The 26,110-nt window shown below is 48.7% G+C and overlaps 1 protein-coding gene across 2 annotated transcripts; it reads left to right on the top strand.

The window, feature by feature from the left end:
- Positions 1-612: 612 nt before the first annotated feature.
- LOC110084711 (GRB2-related adapter protein) lies at positions 613-25,492 on the top strand. 2 transcript variants are annotated; one of them, XR_012081710.2, is made up of 6 exons: positions 613-900; positions 2,545-2,642; positions 2,892-3,014; positions 22,076-22,244; positions 22,865-24,632; positions 25,283-25,492. XR_012081710.2 is itself a non-coding variant. In XM_072982504.2 (5 exons), the coding sequence occupies exons 1-5, from the start codon at positions 823-825 to the stop codon at positions 23,048-23,050; spliced, it is 654 nt and encodes a 217-aa protein (XP_072838605.2). In that variant the 5' UTR covers positions 613-822; the 3' UTR covers positions 23,051-25,492. The 2 variants fall into 2 exon arrangements, 1 of the variants encoding a protein (XP_072838605.2); XM_072982504.2 differs by having other exon boundaries at positions 22,865-25,492.
- Positions 25,493-26,110: the final 618 nt, after the last annotated feature.

The raw sequence follows: 26,110 nt of genomic DNA, 5'->3' as shown, positions 1-26,110 counted from the left end.
CTAGGCTGGTTTCTAAATGCGTGGAGTTTGTCCTTTTCCTCTAAAATGTCAGAGAACCCTATGCAAGAATGCCAACTGAGCATCAGAAGAAGCCTATCTGGCCTGTTCCTACATCTTTTAGAGCAGCGTCTGAAAATCATAGCAACAACGTGTCACCAAGTCAGTTTTTACAGAAGACGGCCAAAAAAGGAAAAATAAAATGAAATGAAATAAGGAGAAAACCCACATGTGAAGCCAAGGCAGGAAACATATTTCTGTTCCCTGCAGAGGTGAATTTGAGTGGGACAGAGGCGTGACACTCTGCACAGAGTGACCACTGCCCTTTTTTTCTGGAAGGCGGTTTCCTCTTTTTCTCTCAGCGAAACTAAGGTTGCCAGCTTTTTTTCCTCCTGGCTCCTGTGCTCTGAAGGGAAAAAAAGCTGGCAACCTTAGTTTCGCCGAAAGAAGAAGAGGAAACCCCCTTCCAGTAAAAAAAAGGCAGTGGTCACTCTGTACAGATGTCATGCCTCTGTCCCACTCACGTTCACCCTTGCAGAGAAACATAGTCAAATATGTTTCCTGCCTTGCCTTCACATGTGGGTTTTTCTTTTTTCTCACACAAGGACTTTCACGTCTGCTCATCCTGAGAGTCCGGAAACAGACATGTCAGAGTGTTGGTGAGCTGTGAAGACAGACGCAAGCCGGACCGATAGCCTCCTGAGGGAGAAAAAGAGACACGTCTTGCTGGCTGTCCCAGAGAAAACGGCGTGAAAAGCGTCCCGCTGGGAAACGCCAGCAACGCTGAACCGACACGGAGAGCGCAAGCCACAGACCGGGGCAAGGATGGAGTCCGTGGCCATGTACAACTTCCAGGCTGAAGAGAAGGATGAGCTAGCCTTTAAGAAGGGAGACATCTTGAAGGTATACCTCTGCTGGTCATTGGGGGATTATGGGACAGGGAGTCGGAAAGAAAAAGCTAACCACCCCAAAAAAACCCTAGCCTTCCTTTCCAAGCTCCAGGCGCATGTTGAGAAAAGCTGCTTTGCTACCCTGAGCCTTAAGAGATTCCTGATTGATCTAGTGTGTGCTTTTCCTCCCCTTGGGATCTTGAATTTAGCGTGCTAGGCTTTTGGGGGATTGCTCGCCAGAAGGCAAACAGGGGCTTAATTCAGAAGACTGGTTGATGAGGTGTTACATACAGCACTGATGTTACCTGTCTGTCATGGGTTTGGAGGGAAAGTTCCATCCTATGGGGAGTGGAAGGCGGGACATCAGGAGGAGGGGCTGTACTGTATATATATGTGGAGCTTGTGTGGAGAAGCAGAAGAAGCAGCAGCTGGGAAGAAGAAGCTGGTGTGGGAGTCTGTGTGTCAGACAGGGTACTACTGTGTGTCAGTCAGTACCAACCTGATAGGTTCAGGTGTCTGTATGGTTAGCCAGAACTGATAGGTTCAGGGTCTGTGCTTCAAGTTAAGTGTTCTGTGTGAACCAAACTGTGTGCATGTATGAATGAGACTAAGCCACGTTACTATATCTTATTCACCTGATCATTTTATTTTCCCTGTGTGTGATTTAAATAAACCTTGTTCTTTTATTTGTTAAAAATCCATCCCTGGTCTGTGTGACTTCTTATAGGGAATGGTTGGTGGCAGCTTAGTTAACGTGTGGCAGATCCCAGTAGGTCTGGGTTTGTCACAGAGGCGCCCATCTTGGAGGAAAGCCGCCGTCAGACAGAAGTCCTGAGAAATACACCGTCTCCTTCGGGGGGCTCGTTTGAGCTCATCTGTGGCTGCTTCGTCCATCTTGCTGTTTCGTTTCTGCTCTTTTCTCGGGGCAGCTGCAGCTGGCTCACCCATGGGCAGGCCCTTGGGGTTTTTTTTCTCTCTCTCTCGGTCTTTTTGGTGACAAGAGAGTCCCCAGAGACACAGCTCAGATCCTGTTTTCATAGCTGAGAACTTGCAGTTTCTCATGATGAGAGATGCCGGGTGGAGGTAGAGACAGCTTCTCCGGTCAAACGCTAAGCAAGCTGGTCACAGATCCCACTGTTTGATGCCATTTCTCCAAAACTCTCCCAGGACAGAGTGACCACCACATGGCTTAGGAGGACACTCAAGGCACTTGCTTGGGTCTTAAGGAGGGCCTGGGGTTGCCCATGTTTTTAACCCAGCCCTGCTGCTCTGCCTTGGACAGCAACCATTAACCAGAAGAGTTTGTGGCTGGGTCCATGCTGGGAAACGCCTCTCCCTCCAATTTAGCAGGGCAAGAGCTGCCTGACGATTAAATCTTAATTATGTATTTATTTAAAATATTTCTGCCCCATATTTCTCCCCAAGAGAATGCATAAGGCACCCAATTCAAGCCATTAAGCCATTATGCAGATATAACGACAAGGAGAGGAAACTTTGTTCGCTGGGAAAGGGGCAGAATCCTGGAGAATCAGAATTTGGGCTGAGATGTTGAGAGCTGGCGGGGATGGGGAGGGACGTGTCTGCCCAGGGTCAGGGTGGAACTCACAAATTGCACGGTCCCTAACTCCCACCCACACCTTTTCTTTTTAATGCAAAGATCCTGAACATGAATGAGGACCTGAACTGGTACAAAGCAGAGCTTGGAGGCCTGGAAGGATTTGTACCCCAAAATTACATCAAAATGAAGCCTCATCCGTAAGTTGCTTCTGCTTCTCCCTTGATTTGAAAGAGGTCCCTTAATAATTGCACGACTGAACTGGGATTCGAACCCAGGACTCCGGAGTCTTCGCCTGATGCTTTAACTGGCTCCTGTTGTTCGTTTTGAGGGAGGCTCGTTAGACCCCACTGAGTGCCATTTTCGCAGTCAAAAGGCATGTGTAATTCTTATGTTCTCCCCGTTCTCAGTCCGGACAACTGCTCTGACTTCCTGACTTTCTCCTCCAGCTGGTACTCAGGCAAAATATCCCGGCAGGAAGCAGAGAAGATTCTTTTAAAGAGGCGTTTTCGAGGAGCTTTTCTTCTCAGAGAGAGCGAAAGCAGCCCAGGGGATTTCTCCATCTCTGTCAAGTAAGTCTTTTGAAAAACGGAGTTGCTCTTAAAAATCTGCTGCATCAAATTGTATTTAATTAATAAGGTGCTGGTTGCATGCTGCTCCGGCAGCCTGGAAACTAGATGAACTCACGCTCGGACTTGGTCTAAGCTGGCAGATCTCCAATTGGGGGTCCCCAGATGTTCTTGGACTGCAATTCTCAGAAATCCTGGCCAGCACAGCCAGTGGTGAAAAGGCTTCTGGGAATTGCAGTCCAAAAACATCTGGGGACCCCCAGCTGGAGAGCCATTGCCTAAGGCATGTAGGAGAGAAAACTTGAGCATCTGCCCACTTTAAATTGTGGCTATGTTGTTCAAATGACACTGTGGTTTTAACTCCTTGGTTATGTTGTTGACATCGTAATTACGGCACCGTTGTATTGATTGAATTCTGTTTCTTATTTTATGTCCTGTTAGGAGGAGGGGTTTCCTAGGACCTGACTGGGGTGTGTTTGTGTTGAGTCAGCCATCTGAGCAAAAAAACCCTGTTTGTTTGCAAATAAGGACAGGGAAGAATTGCATTCACTCCCATTTTGGTCTAAAGAACCTACCAATGTACACTTACTAACCCAACCAGAAAACCTGGACCCGAGGCATCCTTTGGTGGTCCCTTTTTTTAAGAATTAGGGGAGGGAATTCTTCAGGCAGAAGCTGTGGGCAAAAGCACATGATGTTAACGTGCCTAGAAAGGAAGCATTTGGGAGTAAAGGGGGAAAAGGGAACAAAATAGCACTAAGTGAAAGAAGGCTGCTTGGAAATATATATATTTCCAGTATATATGGCACCAGAGGGTGATGTCTCCATACTAGAAATAATTAAATGGGATTCTCTCCCCCCCCCAAGCTAGCCTGCTTTGTTCAACTGGACAGGGTTGTTTCTTGAGAACTGGGCGGCTAGGGTTACAAGTTCTCTGTAATTTAGGGGCTGAAACCAGAGACCAGACAAACTGATATTACATCGAGTAGACTCTTCCACCACAATTACATCTTGGCTGTGTAAGAGATCAGATAGGAGCACAATTATGCATTTCAAGATCCAAATAGAAATTCTTTCGCAGTTGTTTCAGCTTCAGCGCATGCATTGACAAGGATCAAGACAAGGGTGCTTCTGAGCATGTCCAAAGTAATAAGAATGAACCCTAACATCTAGGATTATTGTCAGGTGGTGGGCATCCTTTTTCCTTCCTGGCTGTGCTCAGACCTCCTGCTAATCAACCCTCTGGACAGAATGATGGACTAGGACTCTGGAGACCAGGGTTCGAATCCCCGCTCCGCCAGGGAAGCTCACTGGAGGTGTCGAACTGGTAAAGTCACTCAGTCCAATCTGGAGAGTCCCGGCCTTTCTCTCACCCCCTGGGGTGAGTCTGAAGAGGCTGAGCAAGACCAGGGACTTCTTCAGCCCGATGCACCTGCCTGGAAAACACGAGCGTTGCAGGATGGCAACAGCCAAGGAACGTTGACTCAGGACCTGCAGGTTCTGAACCTCTGGACTCCAATGGACTCTGAGTTTGCACGTTTTACATGCTCCTACACGAGATACCCCCCCAATCACAAAGATTTGCCACACAGATCTTCATAAACATACATGACAAAAAAGGTTTTTATTGAAATAGATCAGTGGTTAACATGTGATTACACTTTAATAATAATAATAATAATAATAATAATAATAATAATAATAATAATAATAATAATAATAATAATAATGGTTTTTGTGGGTTCTTCGGGCTCTTTGGCTCTGTTCTGAAGGTTGTTCTTCCTAACATTTTGCCATTTTCTGTGGCTGGCATCTTCAGAGGGCAGGAGTAACACTCTGCGCTCTGGTACAGTTTGTTTGGAGAGTTGAGTATTTACAGCTATGGGATCATCTTCGTCCTTTTCAGTGCTGGGAGCCAAGCTTTGTTGAGTTTTAAACTTTCGTTTTTGTTACTGAAGCTCTGCTGGTGCTTGTGGATTTCAATGGCTTCTCAGTGCAGTCTAACGTAAGGATTGCTGGGGTTGTCCAGGATTTCAGTATTTTGAAATAGAATTTCAAGTCCAGCTTGTTTTAGGGCATGTTCAGCTACTGCCGATTTTTCCGGTTGTTTTAATCTGCAGCGTCTCTCATGTTCATTGATTCTGGTGTGGATACTTCGTTTTGTGATTCCAATACTGTATATACCTGGACACAACTGTAATGTATCCGGTATACTCCTGCAGTGGTGAGGGGGTCCCTTCTGTCCTTTGCTGACCATAACATTTGTTGTATTTTTGTGGTGGGTTTGAATACTGTTTGTAGGTTGTGTTTTTTCAAGTTTCCCCATGCAGTCCGTGACCCCTTTGATGTATGGCAGAAATCCTTTATTTGTGGGTGGCTGTTTCTTCTGTTCGGTGTTGTTTTCTTCATTTGATGACTCCTGTGATTTCATTTTTGGAGTAGCCATTTGCCTGTAGGGCCCAATTCAGATGATTGATTTCGGTGCTGAGAAACTGAGCTCCACTGTTAACAGTGTTTTGATTATGCCTCTTTTTTGCTCTGGGTGATGGTTTGAGTTTATGTGTAGGCCCCGGTCTGTGTGGGTGGGTTTTCTGTAGACCTTGTGTCCCAATAGGAGGTCAGTTTTGCATAAGACCATGACATCTAAGAACAGGAGTTGGCCCTCTATTTCTTTTTCCATGGTGAATTGTATATTTGGGCGGATGGTGTTGACATGGTTTAGGAATTCTTCCAATGTTTCTTCACCATGGTTCCAAATTGCAAAGGTGTCATCCACATATCGGAACCAGACTGTGGGTGTGAAGGGTGCCAAAGCTAGGGCCTGTTTTTCGAAATGCTCCATGTAGAAGTTTGCTATAACTGGGCTGAGGGGGCTCCCCATGGCCACTCCATCTGTCTGTTCATATAATTCTTTATCCCACTGAAAATAGCTGGTCGTTAGGCAGTGTTGGAAAAGGGCATTGATGTCTTCTGGAAAGATCTGCTGGATGAGTGTCGGTACAGTGGTGCCTCGCAAGACGAATGCCTCACACAACGAAAAACCCGCAAGATGAAGGTGTGTTGCGGGTTTTTACAATTTCAATGCATTCCTATGGGAAACTGTAAGAATGGTCCACCATTGGAGGACCCCTCCAGTCCTCCGATGGTGCAGAAGAAGCCTTCGGAAGCTTGCCCAATACCATTGGAGGACTGGCAGGGGTCCTCCGCAACTGCGATCGCCGCTTTCAGAGGTTCCCTGCCAGTGCTCCGATGGTGCAAATGAAGCCTCCGAAGGCTTCTGAAGCTGGCGATCGCGGCGATGCCCCCCCCCCGCCACCGCCAGTCCTCTGCTGGTGCTTCCGTAGCTCCCTACCTGGTAAGTGGGTTTTCCAGACTTTTTTGGCCCATAGGAAACAATTAAATTTTCATCTTGCAAGGCACGGTTTCCCATAGAAATGTATTGAAATTTAATGAATGGATTTCTATGTGCCAAAAAAGTCTGAAAAAGTCACTTCCCGGGAAGGGAGCTGTGGAAGCACCATCGGAGGACTGGCAGGGGTCCCCCCTCGCTGTGATCGCCGGCTTCAGACCCTTTTGGAAGCTTCCCTTGCACCATCGGAGCACTGGTGAGGCTCCTCTGCAACCATGATTGCCAGCTTCGGAGGCCTCTGAAGACTCCCCCTGCACCATCAGAGGATTGGCGAGAGGGACCTCTGAAAGCGGCAATCGCTATTATGGATGACCCCCGCCAGTCCTCCGATGGTGTTCGGCAAGTTTCCGAAGACTTCCCCTGCACCATCGGAGGACTGACGGGGGTCCTCCGCAACCGTGATCACCGCTTTCAAAGGTTGCCTGCCAGTCCTCCAATGGTGGGGAGCTGGGGAAGCACCATCAAAGGACTGGCAGGGCCCCCCCTGGCTGCAATAGCTTCGGAGGCCTTTGGAGGCTTGCACCATTGGAGCACTTGCAGGAGACCTCTGAAAGCGGCGGTCGCGCTTGTGGAGGACCCCGGCCAGTCCAATGGTGTTGGGCAAGCCTCCGAAGGCTTCCCCTGCACCATCAGAGGACTGGCGGAGGTCCTCCACAACCAGGATCGTCACTTTCAGAGGTCTCCCACAAGTGCTCTGATGGTGCAAGCCTCCGAAGCTGGCGATTGCGACGAGGGGACCCCCCGCCAGTCCTCTGATGGTGCAAGGGAAGCTTCCGAAGGCCTCTGAAGACGGCGATTGCAGTGAGAGCGGCCCCCGCCAGTGCTCCGATGGTGCTTCCACAGCTCCCTACCTGGGAAGTGACTTTTTCAGACATTTTTGCCCATAGAAACGTATTAAATAAATTTCAAATGCAATCCTATGGGAAACCGCGCCTTACAAGATGAAAATTTAATTAATGTGTTCCTATGGGCCAAAAAAGTCTGAAAAAGTCACTTATCAGGTAGGGAGCTGCAGAAGCACCATTGGAGGACTGGTGGGGGGGCATTGCCACGATCGCCGGCTTTGGAGGCTTCATTTGCACTATCGGAGCACTTGCATGGGACCTCTGAAAGCGGCAATCGCAATTATGGAGGACCCCCACCAGTCCTCTGAGGGTGTTGAGCAAGCTTCCAAAGGCTCAACCATCAGAGGACTGGCGGGGTCCTCGATGGTGGACCATTTCTATAGTTTCCCATAGAAAGGCATTGAAATTTTAAAAACTCGCAAAACACTTTCATCTTGCGGGTTTTTCGTTGTGTGAGGCATTCGTCTTGCGAGGCACCACTGTACCGATAAAGGACACCCTGACACTCATCCAGCAAATCTTTCCAGAAGACATCAAGGCCCTTTTCCAACACTGCCTAACGACCAGCTATTTTCAGTGGGATAAAGAATACTATGAACAGACAGATGGAGTGGCCATGGGGAGGCCCCTCAACCTGTTTATAGCAAACCTCTACATGGAGCATTTCGAAAAACGGGCCTTGGCTTCAGCACCCTTCGCACCCACAGTCTGGTTCCGATATGAGGATGACACCTTCGCAATTTGGAACCACGGTGAAGAAACATTGGAAGAATTTCTAAACCATCTCAACAGCATCCACCCAAATATACAATTCACCATGGAAAAAGAAATAGAGGGCCAACTCCTGTTCTTAGATGTCATGGTCTTACGCAAAACTGACCTCCTATTGGGACACAAGGTCTACAGAAAACCCACCCACACAGACCGGGGCCTACACATAAACTCAAACCATCACCCACAGCAAAAAAAGAGGCATAATCAAAATACTGGTAACAGTGGAGCTCAGTTTCTCAGCACCGAAATCAATCATCTGAATTGGGCCCTACAGGCAAATGGCTACTCCAAAAATGAAATCACAAGAGTCATCAAATGAAGAAAGCAACACCCGACTGAAGAAGAAAAAGTCACCCACAAATAAAGGATTTCTGCCATACATTAAAGGGGTCACTTTTGGGGAAACCTTTGAAAAAAACACAACCTACAAACAGTATTCAAGCCCACCACAAAAATACAACAAATGTCATGGTCAGCAAAGGAAGAAGGGGTCCCCCTCACCACTGCAAGAGTATACTGGATACCTTGCAGTTGTGTCCAGGTATATATTGGAACCACAAAATACAGCATTCACACCAGAATCAAGGAACATGAGAAACACTGCAGACTGAAACAACTGGAAAAATCGGGGACAGATAATCTCTCCTCCTTATTACAACAATACACACACTTCAAAAACACACTGATCACCATAATCACCCATCTCCTGAAAAAGACCAAAGCTGACCCCACAGCTATAAATATACTCAACTCTCCAAACAAACTGCACCAGAGCACAGAGTTCTGATTCCTGTCCTCTGAAGATGCCCATGGCCACAGAGACGGGCGAAACGTTAGGAAGAACAACCTTCAGAACACGGCCAAAGAGCCCGAACCCCCCCCCCCAAAAAAACGTTAATGTGTTGTATTCCTCCCGTCTTCTTCTGGAACCTATCTTCTTATATCACTAGAGCTTTATAGATGTTCAGCTCAAATATGATGATGTCTTGAATCTGTCTGCAGCAATGTCTGTAAATCTTGGAAATTGATGCCGTCTTCCTCCAACCTTCTGCATGGAGTCCTGCCGAAGGGAGTGCCGACCTTCTGGGAGAGAAGGAAGAACCCCCTTCTTCCCCCGGGGGCGCGCTGGCTCACTCATGGCCCCTCCCGCTCCTGCCGGGGCCGGCGCCGCAGACAGGCCATCAGCCTCTTCAGGCCCCGTTTCACTTTGTCCTTGGCCCACTCCAGGCAGGGGCAGAGACATTCCCAGGGGACGCAGCCCGGCTTCGGCTTGGCCCGGGTTTGTCCCCTTGTGGCCCTCCTTTGGTCGGAGGATGGCCGGGGGGGCCCTCTTTGTGGGCGCTCTTGGCGGCTCCCTGCCTTTCTCCCGCCTGTGGTGGCTGCTCTTTCCTGAGCGAAGGGAGGCGCGGCGCCCCTGCGGAAAGGCTGGCTTCTCTCCCTCTCCGGCCGGGGGCGCTTCCTCCCCTTTTTACGAGCCTCCTCCGCTTTGCCCTGGACAGAGGAGGGCAGAAAGGCTTTGGCTCCTGGGAGCCTCTCTTCTCCTTCCGCCCCTGGTGTTGCTGCTGCTGCTCCTCCCTCCGCGTTGAGGGCCAGCGAGGGGACCCCACTGGAGGAGTCTCTCTGGGGCTGGGTCTCCTCCGCCTCGGGGGCCTCCACATTTTCTTCGGAAGGGGGGGGAGCCCTGCAGCCCTGCAGCACCACTAGCTCCAGCTGGAGTCCGCTGGCCTCCTCCATTCCCCCTCTCCCATCCCCTCGTCCTGCCGCCGCCTCATCCTTTCCCGGCGGCGCCAGGGGCGGCTCGAGGGCAGACGTAGCGGGAGAAGGTGGGCGGCCCTGTGACGTGGGCCTTGGAAAGGCTTCCTTCTCTCCTGGCCACGTGGCTTCGGTGGTCGGAGCCACACAGGGAGGGGGCAGTTTGGGTGGCTTCTTTGAAGACAGCCGCCTCAAGAGCTGCTCCGGGCTTGCTGGGAGCACCTTCCCTCCACGATGCTTCGGGATGGGGCGGGGCAGGCTTGGCGCTTTGGGGTCATGGGGTTGCCCAGGAACAGAGGTCCTCTCCGCCGTGGGCGGGGCGTGCAGCAGCCGAAGCTTCCGCGTGGACACGTGAAACTTAGACCTGATGTTGACGTCAATCAGGGGAAGGGCTCCTGCAGCCATGAAGAGGTCTCTGGGCCGAGGCGTTTTGTTCCCCCGGTGGAGGAATTTCGGCAGACGACTCGGAGAAGGAGCATGGCATCTTTCAAAGGAGTCTTCCACCGCTGCAGGGAAAGTGCCTCTCTTGATGTCCGCCATCTTCACCTGGAGGTGGAAAAGGAGCCGCCGGTGTTCGTCTGGATCAATGGAGAGGAGAACGACCGTCTCTCGGGGTCCATGGAAAGCTGCTCGGTTCCTTCCCGTCTGTACCCGAGGCTTGGACAAAGTAAGCTTCCTGGTTCTTTCCGGTGCCACCGGGTGGAGAAGAGAAGAGGCTTTGTTTCCTGGCAGTCTCTGTAAACGTTTGGCAGGGCTGGACGGAGGAGCATCGAGGTGGTTTCGAGCCACTGCCTGGACGGGCCTCCGTTGTAATTTGGGGGTTGGCTTTTTTGGGCCTCTTTCCAGGCGATGGTCCTCCAGGGCGCGGAAGAGCCTGAGTGACCTTCTTACCAGAGAAGGGATCCCACTCCATCCCTGGGCCTTTTTCTTTTTAACATGATGTTCCAGGCGCTCTCTGGTCTCCTTGTCCATGTTCTGCAGGGTGAAAGCCTCCGGGTGAAAGTCTTCTGGGGTGCAGGTCGAGCTCACCAGCCTCTTCTGCTGAGGAGGAGGTGGGGTCTGCCTGGTTCTAGGAGAGGCCCTTGGTGTGGCTTCTGCACCCTGGAGGCAATAGTACTCCAGGGCGCAGAAGAGCCTGAGTGACCTTCTTACCAGAGAAGGGATCCCACTCCATCCCTGGGCCTTTTTCTTTTTAACATGGTGTTCCAGGCGCTCTCTTGTCTCCTTGCCCATGTTCTGCAGGGCGAAAGCCTCCGGGTGAAAGTCTTCCGGGGTGCAGGTCGAGCTCACCAGCCTCTTCTGCTGAGGACGTGTGGCCCGTCTGGTTTTACGAGAGGCCCTTGGCGTGGCTTCCTCTGGGACGCTGCGAAGGGCCGATCCGGCGGGCTTCTGTTCCTCCACCTCCTGGTTAGGGAAGGTCCGTTTCGGACGGGAGGACTTGGATACAGGTGCTGGTGGTGGCCCCATTTGGATCTCGAGTGACCTCACCGACCAGACGGTCCCGTTTTCTCTCCCGTAAGCCAAACGCTCAAAGACATTTAGCTGGGCAAAGCGGGGTAGAGCCTGGGGTTCAGCTTCTTCTTCCGGCAAGCGTCCTGGGACGTCCCTTCTTCTGAGAACCCTCCTTTCCCTTTCTGGAGGCCTTTCGGGAACCAGAAGAACATCAGGGGGGTCCAGCTTTCCCTCCACCGGGTGATGGTCATCCAGTTTGGAGCTGGGACCAGGGACGTGATGCTCCGATTCGTCTGTGGAGTCTGGTCTTGTTCCCGAAGGACCTTCACCGGCAGCCAAGGAGCTTCCCTCACTCGGATGCCAACCCTCGGAAGAAGGAAAGGATGAGGAGTGGGAGGAAGAAGACGGAGTCCTGTCGAGGGGGTCGGCCCTCAAGGGAGATGTCATCCAGTGGTATCCTGGAGAGAAATCCTCCTCTTGACTCCTGCTGCTTGCCTCAGCCTCTGGAATGTGGCTCTGCCTCTCCCAAGGGAACTCATCCCTGCAAACGAAAGAAAGAAGCACTTGATATGTTGCAGGGGAAAGAAGCAAGAAGCATTTCCAAAATGAGTCCCTCCTTGACAGGGGTTGGATTCCATGCTCCACAGGGTCCCTTCCAGCAATGCAGTTCTAAGATGATGGTGATGATTAAAAAATACCAGGCTCAGTCCATCAAAACTATAAAAGCATTGACTGGTATTACAAAACACACATTTTAAACTTAAGTATCTTAAATATCAGTGTAGTATGTACACTGTTTTTTTTTTTGTTCCTGCTGTTCTGATGGTGTTATTGCTGAGATATGCAACTGCTTATTAATAAATATTTTGTGAAATTTCTTATATTGTTCCCAAAGCCTGAATGACTACAGGGACCACTGAAGTATGTTCAGTATTGTTAGCTTTTCCAATTCTTTATTTTCAACTCTGGCATCCCCTGGAATTGCATTGTCAGTGATCTGGACCTTAACTCTGCCTCTGCTGCCCTGGGGCTTCTACACCCTTATTCATCCCTTATGGGTGGAATTCTTTTTTTTTTGCTCAGGTGGGCTAACAAGGGGGTCGTCTCTTCTTCTCTTTGAGCACTTCCTCCCCCCCAAAGAGTGGGAAGGTTTCCCTTACCTGTTGAATCTGGAGCTCAGGCACTCCCCAGAAGTAGAGGTGGATGCTGCAGAACAGAGAGAAAGAACACAACGTCATGATGCTGCTACTCATGATGGCTGGGCGTGCAATCTCTCATTGCATTGCAGGGCCTTTGATCCCAGCCAGCAGGTTCCACTGGGCAGATCGGAACCTTGGGCTGTTTTGAGCCACCCTGGCCACCTTCCATTCGCCTGATGCCGGATCAGGGAGGCACAGGGCCTGGCCAAAGATAACGTGGCAGGTACAGTTGTGTTCAAAATTATTCAGCCCCCAATGCTGTAAAGGGGTTTAGGGACTATAGTGTACATTTGGAATTGTATTCAGAATGAAATCCTACAAGGACGTTTTAAAGAACCAAATGCAACTAAAATAACATCAATTGTTTATGTAATACAGTAGTAAATGTTTCTTTTATGGTTTCTTCATTGCCACAATTATTCATCCCCTTAAAGACTACCACTCTGAAGAAGAGAGGTTCATTCAGGTGTTTTCGAACAGGTATTGAAAACACCTGTGGATGTCACCGAGCACCAATCAAGCATAATAAGCACCAATTAGGCAGCTTTAAAAGGACTGTGATACTCAGCTCCTTCTAGACATTTACTGGTGTGGTTACAAACATGGTGAAGTCAAGAGAATGGTCCAGGAAGACAAGAGAAGAGGTGATTTGTCTTCACAGGAAGGGCAATGGCTATAAGAAGATTGCAAAGAAGTTAAACATACCAAGAGACACCATAGGAAGCATCATTCGCAAATTCAAGGCAAAGGGCACTGTTGAAATGCTACCTGGTCGTGGAAGAAAGAAGATGCTGACTTCAACTGCTGTGCGCTACCTAAAGCGTAGAGTGGTGAAAAGTCCCTGTGTGACTGCTGAGGAACTGAAAAAAGATTTGTCAGATGTGGCTATAGAAGTTTCAGCTCAGACAATAAGGCGCACACTGCGTAATGAAGGTCTCCATGCCAGAACCCCCTTGCTGTCTCCCAAGAATAAGAAGAGTCGACTGCAGTATGCCAAAAGTCATGTGGGCAAACCACAAAAGTTGTGGGATAGTGTTCTGTGGACCGATGAAACAAAATTAGAACTGTTTGGGCCCATGGATCAACGCTATGTTTGGAGGAGGAAGAACAAGGCATATGACGAAAAGAACACCTTGCCTACTGTGAAGCATGGCGGAGGGTCAATAATGCTTTGGGGCTGTTTTGCTTCTGCAGGTACAGGGAAGCTTCAGCGTGTACAAGGTACCATGAATTCTCTTCAGTACCAGGAGATATTGGATGAAAATGTGATGCAGTCCGTCACACACCTGAGGCTTGGGAGACGTTGGACCTTTCAACAGGACAATGATCCCAAGCATACCTCCAAGTCCACTAGAGCATGGTTGCAGAGGAAAGGCTGGAACATTTTGGAGTGGCCATCGCAATCACCAGACTTAAATCCGATTGAGAACCTCTGGTGGGACTTAAAGAAAGCAGTTGCAGTGCGCAAGCCTAAGAATTTGACTGAACTGGAGGCTTTTGCCCATGAAGAATGGGCGAAGATACCCGTAGATCGCTGCAAGACACTTGTGTCAAGCTATGCTTCACGTTTAAAAGCTGTTATAACTGTAAAAGGATGTTGTACTAAGTACTAAGATTGAATGTCACTTGGGGGTTGAATAAAAACTAATAATGATGTGAGCACAGAAAAGACATTTGTGGTTATTTCATTATAAACTTAAGGTTATATTTCTCTGACCTATAAGTGCCTCTTTCATGTAAATGTAAGCAAGATGACTGAATGGTCAAAATCAATGTCAAAATGGCCAAAACATTCAATTTCAGTGGGGGCTGAATAATTTTGAACACAACTGTATGCCAGGACGCAGCAGCCACGCCTGGGTGGAAATGGGGGGGGGATGCCTCATGGGTGAGGCAGCGGGGGGGGGGGGGGGTCACAAGGAGGCAGCACCACCCTTTGGTTCCCTTCGCCTCCACAGAGAGCAGAATCTTCTGAGGAAGCGTCAGGAAAAGAGAGGAAGCCCAAAGCCCAAAGCCCCATTTCTACGAAAGGGCAGAGGCTAGAGCACGGCTCCCTATCCATCCTGGCTCCTTCCAGAACGAATGGACAACATCTCCCATGGTCCCTGCTTGCTAGGGGCAATGGCGATTTAGAGCAGCCTCCCTGGAGGGTGTGGAGATCAGCACGGACTGACTCCTAGCTCGCAAGCGGCAGCAGATAAGCCCCAGACCAACGCACCGGGAAAGCCACTTAACGTGGCCTTGAAAGGATCTGGTACCTGGCACAGGGAGAGCGTAGCAGGCAGGCGACCGACGAGCAGAGACCACATCTTGCTCTCCCAGCTCTGGGTTCGAATCGACCTCAGCTGGAGGCCGCCGACCCGTCGCTCTCCGACAGGCGAGCCACTTTCCCAGCGGCACCAACAGAAGCCGAACCACGCCAAACAAACAGGCAGCGAGTAAACGCCTTGAGAGGGAGGATGATTCAGATGCCGGGAGGAAGGTATTGACAAGCCTCCACGGCGTGCTGGCTTCCAAGACTGGTGGGCCGGTCCAATCCCAGTCAGAGTCTTCCCAGGGCTGCTCCTCCTCCAGGCTGGCGAAGAGGTCCCCCAGATCTCTGTTCTGGAGCTCTGGTGCCTGGCCAGGGTCTTTATCCAAGAACAGCGAACCAAGGATCAAACCTAGGTACGCGAACCTTACAGCATCTGCCATGATCGCTTACTGTACCCAATGTGGCAGGCAGGTTGCTTTTTCTCCTAAATTTTGGCCAGGCTTCAGTGATGTCACAAAGGGCTAGGGTGAGTGAGTGGGTGGGGGGGGGCAACAGCTGCCTATTTTATTTATTTATTTATTTACTACATGTTTACCCCTCCCTTCTAGAAATATGTCTACTCAGGGCGGCTCACAATAAAATTATTCATAAAAGCAATTAAAACAACAATTTACATTGACAATAGCAGTATAATCAAGATGGAAACTATGAAACAAAAGATTAAGTAGAAAGTAAAAGTGAAGGACAGTGATTCTGGCCTTGACTTACAAACTTAATCTGTTTTGGAACGGTGGACGTAAGTGAAAACGTTCGTAAGTCAAAGCACCATTTCCCATAGGAATGCACTGAAAACCAATTAATCCGTCCTGGCTGTTTTTTGTTCTTATGTAGAGGCGCCAATTGTACGTCAAAGCATAGGTTCCCATCGGAACGGATGCAAAGCCAGTGAACCCGTCCTCTATCGCTAGGGGGAGAATTTTTTTTCTTTTTTCTTCTTTTAACCTAAGATGAAAAAAGTGCAGGAAACCACAGAGGGAACCAACAAACACCATTTGAACAGAATAAAACCAAGCACATTTAAACCAAGCGCCTTTTAGGATAAAAAAAGGGGGCTAGAAAGGAGGGAGGGAACACCTTTTAAACAGAAACACCTTTAAAACAGAGCACCTTTTCAAGCAAGCCAAGCACCCTTTAGGTTTAAAAGAGGGAGGGATTACACCAACAATCAGCAACCGTTCTTCCATCACAGAACTCCTCATCGCAAAAAGAAAGCATAGGTGTGTGTGTGTTGAGACTTCAGTCTTAAGCTGCATTTTAGACCTCCATCAGCCCAACAAACCTTTGGAACACCATTTCTGACTTTAAAAGCAGACGAATACAGTACAGTAAAATGCATTCCGACCAGCCCCACCGACCCGGTAAACTTTACTCTATATAGGTCCTGCTAGTACAGTACTCCACATGACCCTCTTGCCAATACAAATTTAAACAACAACAACAACAACAAAAACGGATAAAAATGAAAACACAACAAAAACGATTACTTTGAAAAACTGAAAGGCCTCGACTTTAAAAGGACTGGGTGAACAGCATGCCTTCATCAGGCACCCAGAAATAACATAAATATGGCATCAGACAAACCTCTCTCTTACATAATAAGTTATCGCTCCCAAAAGGGCCTTTCTTCCCCTACTAACACCCACCTCATAATTTGAGAAGAGGATCTGGAATAAGAATACTAAAGACAAGCATATAGTTTGCATAGATGCCTGCATGAGAAGCCAGGCAGGTTTTGCAGCACACTTAAGAGGGATTCCCCCCCCCCAAAAAAAAACCAACCCAGGGAACCAGTTCCAATGGCTCCTGGGAATCATCCCTAGCTCCGATATTGTCTCTTGGCTCCTGCAAAGCTTCCTGGTTTTCATATGCCGGTTTACTCCCACTAACTCAAATGGATCCGCAGGGTCCCTTCCAGCTCTAGAATTCTATGATGACAACGACGATGGTAACGATGGTTCTGGAAGTCTTTAGACAGCCCTGTTTGGCCATCTGTCAATCATGCTTTAGATGTGGATTTTTTATATTGGAAGAGGCTGGATCAGATTATCCTTCGGTCCATTTCATCTCTACCATCTCTATGATTTGCTCGACTTGACAAGGCTTGCGTTTTTATTTTACACTGGGTTTGGTCTCAGCATCTATTTTATAAACTGTATACCTCACCCACAGCACTAGGAAATTTTGACTCCTGTTTGTATGTGGCAAGTGTTTTGGGACATAGCCTGACGTTCAATCCAGAACTGCCCTTTAAAGAAATGCGTTTAAGGAGACCAGAGAGCCATGGGCCTCCTTCCATCACCATCTTTCGGACCACAATATAGCTAATTTTAAGACATCCCCGTATTTCCAAGCAAACATATGTTGCCGAGACACGGATCCTTAACTTCTAAGAACTACTTTTTAAAATGAATTGGGCTTTTGCCATTTGTGATGGAATAGCTGCCACCTTCCTACACAGAAACCTACGTTGTCGGTCATTTTTGGAGCTGGTGGCCTGTCTCATGACCCCCTAAGGCAGCACCTTCCAGACCTCTTGCTCCGTCTTTCTCCACTCCATCTTGACATTTTTGTAAGAACTGGATCCTCCTTTCCCTTTTCCTCCTCAAAGACCTGAGCTGTAGTTTGGCAAAATGGCACTTTCCAGATGGAAACCAGGAGCGAACGCTGTGAAACGTTGCCGTTCCGACACCAGAGGGTGCCCTGACCCATGGCGCACCCTTTCAGGGGGACCGGCAGGAGGCTGCTTCTGTTCACCCAGCGAGCGTTGCCACCCCCATGTAAGAAAGCCTAGGAAGGTATTTGTTCCTTCGCTTTCAGATATGCTTGGGGCAAACACGGTTATCGCCACTTCGAAGCTGAACCACCGACGTTGATTGAGAGTTTGAAAGAGAAGCTAACACACACGATGAACTGCATGGCGCGGCCACTGCAGCATTTGGAAAGAACACCGTTCTCTTTGCAACGTTTATATGTCGGTCCTGATCTCGTCTAGGCCTCAACATGCTTGCTTAAGCCTAAGAATGACAATATGCTTTTTTTAAAGGCATGCTCTTGATGTAGCTTAGCATGCGTTTTAATCCAGAATTCTGTAAGACATGAAATCTCTGTGTAGGAGGGAGTGCAGTTTGGAAGAGAAGCCTGCGATCCCCATCACGCATGGACGTCCAGTCCTCGGCATGGACACCGAGGCCACCTGCAGTGTGCAGATTGCCATTTCATGTGATTTGATGTTTTAATAACTTTGACTAACTCACTTGGCTGCGGTTTTCCAGGACGTGGTCTGTGAGAAAAGCAACTTTTCCAAGCTGATGACTTACGGTAGAAGAGTTCTGCACAGATGGGGACCATTTCCGCCCCCAGTGAATAGAAGCGTCGCTCTTTCAGGTTTTCAATTCGTCAACGGCCGAAAGCAGCAGAGTAGGGGAAAATGCGTGAACCCTTCGGAGAAGCCCTGCTGATTGTTCAAAAGAGGGAAACTTCTTTAGCTCTGAGATCCCGCTGGATGGAATGACCAAAGGAGCATCTCCGTTTGTTCAACTTTTAAGCCGTCTTGTCTTTCGCTCTTGCAGCCAGAAAACGTTTCACAGTCTTTGATGCCCCTTGTACGGAGAAAGCTAGCATGTCAAGGAGAACGGGTGCTAGCCAGCCACCCTCCCTGCACTGCTAGCTTTCTGGTTGCAAGAAAAGGAGTGCTGCAATGAATGCTCCACCTGCAGAAATGCTAGCAACCGTTCTGAGTCCTTGTCAGCCTTCAGTGCTGTTGGGGAAAAAAATTAACAACTAGAATTTGAAAGATGTGTGTGTCTTGCAAGGCAGAAGGAGGGACGTGCATTTTTAAGAATCCACCTTGTCATGATGAATTTTAGCTGCTTGGGGTGGCCCAGAGGGAGAGGCTTTATCTTGCCCTCCAGCCATCATCACACTAGATTCCATGTGCCTGTAAACACACGTGGGTTTACCTCGGACAAAGGTGAAGAGAGGTCGCTCCTTAAAGGTGCATGGACCAAAACGCACACAGGTTTCACCTGTAAGACGAGTCCGGCTCAATGAAGAAAGATGGGATGAGGACTGGACTCCCCTCCATGTCACCACCTGAACTTGAGGGACTCAGCTTGAGGTGGGTTGAGCCTCCGACTGGCAAAAAGGAGACCATCTAAAGCAGGTTCACTAAGATGCAGAGTTGTGGGGGGGGCACTTCATCAGAAACCAAGGCACTTGTGACACGGGAGGCAACATAGAGCATAAATCTTCGCTGTTAGTAAAGTCAGCATTCTGCACTCAAGTATTCTTTTTCCGGACCCAATATAATGTTTTTCCCTCCAGGGATGTAATTCCTTCAAAGCTCCATGCCTGAGCAGGCCAACGTGCCAGTGAAGCCCATGCTTGCTTCCTGATTACTAATCCCCAAAAGAAAAGGAAGCAGGTTTGCAATGTGGAGAGGTGAGGAAGCCTTCTGCCGGGACATACGGGCCGTGTCCCCCTCTTAGAGGGGTCCCCATTCTTGATGACCTGTTCCAAAGAGTTCTTCAGGCTCTTTGTCATGTCTTTAGAGAAGCATGCTTCGCCTGGCTGCCTTTACTCCAGAGTCAAAAGCAGCCTTGGGATGACGCTTTCCATCTGGGCTCAGTGTCCATCTGGTTTCCTGTTGACAAACCGTCCCCTTCGTGGCAGGTTGTGCCCTTTGCTACAACCGGCAGGTTTATTTATTTTATTTATTTATTTGATTTGTATCCCGCTCATCTGGTAGCTCGGTACCACTCTGAGCGGCTGTGGGTTCCGCCCGGCTTTCTGCCACCCGCGCTGGCAGGCCTTTGCTTCTCTCTCGGCTTGTGTCTCTTGTTCCCCAGCGCACGGCCTGACCCTTTCCAGATTTATCAAGGGGGAGTCCCTGAGGCTTCTCAGCCACCCCCGAAACAAGCAGGCCTGTTTGGGGTCAGCAGCCCACGCCCATGGCACCATGGCACCGTCCCCACATCACCCCTTCTCGCCTCCACGCTATATCCTCTCCCCTCCGCTTAGGTAAGGCCGTTAAAAGGGAGAGAGGGATCATTCCTGCAGGATGAGAAAGGTTTGGAAGCTGCTCCCTTCGTCATCCGTCAAGACAATCAATTTCGGTTTACGAGAACTTCAGATCCCAGGGCGTTGTTTCTCTCCGCAGGGCAAGGAACGGAGCGGAGGAGGCATCTCATCAACACCCGCTCAGCTCAGCTCATCCTCTTCTGCCGCCTGTTCTCGTTGGCCGCAACTCGCCGCTTTTGAAAAGCCATCGGGCGATAGGACAGTTTGGCAGCCTTTGTAATCGCCGGGTATCTCGAGTCTAGAAGAGGCAGCCTGATGCGGCAGGTAGAGCTGTCAGACCAGAGCTCGGAAGATCTGGGTTCAAATCCTGGTTTTCCAAAATGGAAAATCATTGGGCTTATATAGCAATGATAAACCTCTCCTTAACATCTCATCCTAGGCTTTAATGGCACATAATCCACACGCAAATAGAGTAGGACCCCCCACATCCACAGGATATGAGTTCCAATTCCCCCCACCTGCGCAGATGATGAAAAACAGAGATTATAGTGAACTCTATTCTAATAGCAAAGGCTATACACACAGTATAGCCTCCGGCGCCTTCTAGTGGCCAGTTCTGGCAACTTCCCCTTTAAAAATACTGTATATCTATTTTCCTAGGATTTTTCTTTTAATATTTTCAGACCATGGATAAGTGAATCAGCGGATACTGATCCCGTGGATAAAGGGGGTCCCACTCTCGCTAGGAAGGATTACTCCTTAGTGTCCTTGAGGTTCAGACAGACGCCAAGGAAAGGAGAACTCCTTAGTGCTTCAAGATCTTGGAACAGGACGTTTCGTACCTTGGCCTCCCGTATTCCTCCCGACCTGTAGCGCGATGTGGGAGCCATTTCCAGGCTTTCCACCGTTTTCCCAAAAGTCATTAAAACGCTGCTTGCAATGATGGATCTGCAGGGGCTCCTTCCCGTAAGCAAGCCACCACCTGAGGCCTGGCAGTCTGGGAGGGAAAACCGCAATCCTTTGCAGAAAGCTGTTCTTCTGCTGGCCCTTTTACCTCTTTCCTTCGGCTGACGTCCGTGGCTGACAGATTACGGCAAACCTGGGCGAGAGAGAGAGAGAGAGAGAGAGAGAGAGAGAGAGAGAGCTTAATTATATTTTAATGTGAATGTTGCAGTCAAGTTTTGCTGGTAACTTCGAAATAAAACCTGCCTCAACCCTTCGGCAAAGGCCAGGATGTACGGTACATGTTTTTTTAAAAAAAGTTTATCTTAGGACACAGGTATCTAAAAGGTAATGCTGGAATCACTTATTTTTTTCTAGGGGTCTGGGCCAGTGGGAACAGATGAGCAAAGGGTTTCGAGACGCCCAGACGTATAATAACATTAACTGCAGGCCAATGACACCTTCCCACTGTACTAGGCTTCCCGAAGCAAAGCAAGGTTAAGGAATAAGCACATTTCTAAAACGGAAGAGAGATTCCAGTGCCTGTTGATGTGTTCGTGATACAGCTGGGAAGAAAAAGTCCATTTTCCCCAGAATTCATCCCAAAGAACCTCAAGCTGGATTCTGGGGGATTCTGGGAACTGTAGTTCCTCCCACCCCAACCCCAACCTGGAAAAAGGAACTTTGTCCAAGATGAAGGTCCGAAAGGTCCTAATTTACCCTCTGGAAGCTGCAAATCTACATCCATTTACTAGGGAATAAACCCTGAAACACTCCATGGGTTTCATTCTAAGCAAAGAGGCGTCACAATGCATCAGACACCAGAAGACGGCGCCACATATGAGCAGGGAGGCCTTAAATATTTGTAGCATGGAGATATAGCAGCCTCTTAGGAAGCACACCATATGCACGCAGGGCAGAAACGGGCAAAGCTCCTCTTTGTTTCTTTCTTTTTTGGATTACGGCGCTCGGAAACACTAACCGAACAAGCAAAGACCCAAATAGGCCACTTCGCGGATCGGCACTGTAACGGGTGGGCTCAATCTCTCTTGCGATTAACAGACCCCCCAAAAAAGAAAAGGAAATAAAATAAAATGTGTGCAAACGTAAGATCAGGGGTCGAGGGGAAAGGGGGTTGTGGTTTTCTCGGAAAGAAGGGTACCCACGCGGCGTTGCGGGTGGCCACAACGCACCAGACGACGTCATGGCCGCTGGCGTTTCCTCCTGGCTTGAGCCGCTCTGAAGCCGTCGTGGATGGGATCCTTGCTGGGGGTGGCGGGGAAAACCCTCTGCCCTGGCCTGGCGCCACCTCCCTCATCCGGCATCATCCAGGGTCCCTTTCTGCCTTCTCTTTACAGCTCCGGAGAGCAGGTGCTCCACTTCAAGGTCCTGCGAGAGAAAAACGGGAGGTACCACCTCTGGGACGAGAAATTCAACTCCATCAACGAACTGGTGGATTTCTACAGGACCACTACCATCGTGAAGAAGGGCCAGCTCTTCCTCCGAGATCATGGAGAAATGCAGGAGGTAAGAGCGAGGACCTTCCTATCCCTGGGAAAAGTTCCAACTTTGGGAAAAGTAGTTTCTTCCCCGGAATTAGACGACATGATAGCCAGATCAAGGATTTCCACCTCCTGTTTTCACCTCTCACTTTGGCTGGAGATAGACAGGGTTCCCCACCACCCGCCCCCTCCCTGGCACGGCATTGTTTCAACACTCCTGTTGAATCGAAAGCAATAAAGGGATAAAAGCGAAGTGGTTAGTGCCATTTCCCTCTGAGATCACTTTTTGGCCATCCCTATGAGGAGATGGGAGAAGCCAGCTGGCTAGGGAGCAGCCTACTATGTCCTCTCAACCTTTGCCTCAAGGAAGAACTAGATGAGATGCCAGCCGTGTATTTATTTAGAAGATGATAAAACATTTTCCCTCCAGAGACTAATTCCTTCAAAGCTCCCACACCTAGACCATCCCACTTGCCAATGAAGCCCGTGTGGACTTCCTGTTGACATATCCCAATACAAAGCCAAGCTGTTTGGCGCAGCTATGCTAGGATCAACACTAGTCGTTTACCTCTTAAGGGCAGCTCACATCTATGGACGCTCTAAAGGTGATCCTCTGTTTTGACCTTCGCTCTCTTTTCTACGCAGCCCAAGAAGGCGAAATACGTGCAAGCTCAGTTCGATTACGTGGCCGAAAATTCGTCCCAGTTGAGCTTCTGCAGAGGGGACGTCCTTGAGATCCTGGACGGCTCCGACCCTAACTGGTGGAGGGGGAAGTTAGGGGTGAAAACCGGCCTTGTGCCCCGAAACTACGTTTTCCCTCTCCGCCTGTGATCCGCTCTGACCCCGCTGGAGGCTCACGTTCCAGGAGCTGAAGAAAACCTCTAGAAACGGAGACCATGGAATACACACATGTCTCTTGGACCTTCTTTCTGGAGGAGGTGAATGAGCAAGGAAAGAACTTTTTCACGGTTTTCAGACTTAGGCCCAAAGAGACACGTCAGGAGTTGGGAAATCTGGGTTTTCCCAGGACGATTGCTAGCCAACATTGGGGCCAGTATTCTGCCTTTCCCTCTTGAAAGAGAGTTTCTGTTGGACTCCAATTGGGGAGACCCGGGTTTCTAGCCGCCGCCACCCCCAAAAGCCACAAAATTGACAGAGTAACCCTGGAATTATTTCTCTCTTCCACAACAGTAAGAAATAGAAGCAGTGGGAAAACGCAGTGGGGCAGAAAAGAAAATGCTCAAATCCATACAGAAACAGGACCCCATAAAATCGGCACTGTGAAATTCCCATCTCCGGCAACACAATGGAGTAATTGTGTGGTCACACCGGCAGTCCGAATCGGTTTCTGATTAGACTTTTTAAGAATCAGATTCAAGTCATGTGGCATTTAAACCGTATTCCTCCCGACCTGCAGCACAATGTGGGAGCCATTTCCGGGCTTTCCGCTGTTTTCGCAGAAGTCACTATAACGCTGTTTGCAATGATGGATCTGCAGGGGCTCCTTCCCGTAAGCAAGCCACCACCTGAAGCCTGATTTTGCAAAAGGAAGAGAGACACACACACCCCCGCCTTCCTGCGCCTCCCCCCCCGCCCAAGTTCCTCCTCACTCACCGAGCTGTGCTGCAGCTCCCATCAAGGCGTATTTCCCCGGGTCTGCCCAGATCTGTAAAATCCAGCACAAGGAACGTGAGTGTATTCAAACTGCATGGCAGGAGGGCGGGATAGGAAAGTGGGACAGCGCTCTCTCTCCTCTGCCATCCCCCCCACCCCAAAAGAGGATTCCTTTACATTCAGAACATCAGTGAAAGATCAGCAGAGCTTGGAAAAGTTACTTTTCATACTATAGCTCCCATCTTGGATGGGGGAATTGTGGGCATTGCAGTCTTCAAAGGCAATTTCTCCAAGCTCTGCTGATGAGCACCAGGTCAAACCAGTCATTAAAGAGAATGCTTATTGATGGTTGTTGCTTATTCTTTGTAATTAGGCTGTTTCTCTCTGACACCCACGTAACAGGATTTTGTCAGTGCCTCCAGACTCAGGAATCAGGACATGCAACCTAAGCCCATGTTTATCTTCCATCAGCCAATCACAGAAGAAAGCATGCTAAATGCAAGACACGGGGTGAAGGGAATCATGGGCTGTGACAGCAAGACCTTTCTCACTACCCAAGGGAGCACCTCTTCCAAAAACATGATAAGCACACCATCTAGATTGACCGTCAGATACCTTTGGACCATGAGGGGAAGGGTCTCAAGAGTGCAGGGGTGCGCTTACCCAGCCGCTAGTAGTGGAGGCGAGCAAAATGCCAAACAGGCGCCCCCAGGCGGCTCCTATGAGCAAAGAGGGGATGAAGACGCCCGCCGACAGCGTCAACCTGTACGTCCAGCAAGCCAGGAAGAAATATATCAAGGTGAATGTCCCCAAAGTCATGGAGTCATAGGTGCCTGCAAATGGGGGTGGGGGAGGGAGGGAGACAGGAAGAGGGTCACAAAAACGGCAGCTTTTCCCATAAGAGTGGCAGGTGTATTTAAGCCACTGAGACCTTTTGGCCTTTCAACAAATCTAAAACCAAAAGGATTTGGGAAGGGGCCAGTCCTCTCCCCCCTGAAAAAAAAGGGTGCTCCTCAAAATTCTACCTTCCCACCCACGACAGACAGGCCCCGGTCCCCGGGGGGGGGGCAGCAGAGCCAGTGAAATCTTCGCACACCGCCTGCATTTCTGTTCCTGCCATTCCCAGACTATAAAGATCAGGCTGGTTTCCAGACCATCGGCCTCTCCGGAACCAAAAAGGGCCCGAAAAACCCACAACAACCACTTTACAAGTGATTGTTGAAATGAAAACCCATGGGTTGGGTACAGTCTAAGATGTGAACTGAAATAACTTTGAAATCAAATGGATGTATGTTAATTAATAACTAGCTTTTTCCATTGGTTTCAGTTCATCCAAAGTTCATTAAAATTAGCCTGGATCCAGTCCAGTAATTTTATATATTTTTTAATCTTGCAAAAATATACTTACATATATCTCACATTCTCATATTTTCTTCAACTTTTTTTTAGCTTGGAATATGAAATGGTACAGCTCAGAGGAAAATGTATATACATCATAGTCTACTGAAGTGTGAAATAAATATATTGCAAGCAATTTATTTTTACAGTGATTCCGGTAATTGTAAAAGTGTAAAGCTTATTACTTGTACCTACCTCACTAAATAAATTCTGCTGCTGTAATTCAGTCCTGCCACTAGTAAAACAGGTTGTTTATAAGACTGTTGACTTTCTGTGTTATGATTTTGAAATACTTAATATACCTATACCTGAAGGACTTAAAAAGGAGATTATTTCATACTTTCTAGGAGGTACTTGCTTCATTGCATATAGGTCTTGATTCATTGGTTTTTTTAAAGATATAAATCTGAAGTGTTTTAACTATCAGCACAATGCAAATACTATTTCAGTTACAAATGGAGCAATAATTTTACTTAAAACCAGAGTTTTCAGAAACATGATTTCCTCTGTTTTTTGTTGTATATGTATTTCATGCTGCTATTGCACATGATGGTAGCCTACACATCTTACAGTATATTATCTTCTGCTGTTCCTCCTTCTTTTCCAGAGTTCAGCATTATGTGTTTTTCTTCTCTGCTGACTTCAGCAAATCCTAATGTTTCAATTTATTATTTTCACTTCCTCCTCTTTTTAATTTTTATTAATCAACCTTTTGTTATCATGTAGCGATCGCCAATCTCATCTTCCTTCAGCAGCCACTCCCAACACAGAGATTCTTAGTACCCATTGCCCTTTTGCCAAGTTGATTGCTGCCATAATCAGCTCAGGGCTGCTGTGTGCTAAAGACCTTTTAAATCAGATTCATGGAATTCATTGTGG

This window comes from Pogona vitticeps, chromosome 13 (assembly GCF_051106095.1).
Source record: "Pogona vitticeps strain Pit_001003342236 chromosome 13, PviZW2.1, whole genome shotgun sequence".
NCBI classification, from domain to species: Eukaryota; Metazoa; Chordata; class Lepidosauria; order Squamata; family Agamidae; genus Pogona; species Pogona vitticeps.
The sequence above is the reverse complement of the archived record's forward strand: the minus strand, read 5'-3'. Positions and strand labels throughout refer to the sequence as shown.

Coding starts and splice junctions, on each gene's coding strand:
- LOC110084711 (XM_072982504.2), top strand. CDS start 823: ATGGAGTCCGTGGCCATGTACAACTTCCAGGCTGAAGAGAAGGATGAG. Junction 901..2,544: donor AGAAGGGAGACATCTTGAAG/GTATACCTCTGC, acceptor TTTAATGCAAAG/ATCCTGAACATGAATGAGGA. Junction 3,015..22,075: donor GATTTCTCCATCTCTGTCAA/GTAAGTCTTTTG, acceptor TTCTCTTTACAG/CTCCGGAGAGCAGGTGCTCC.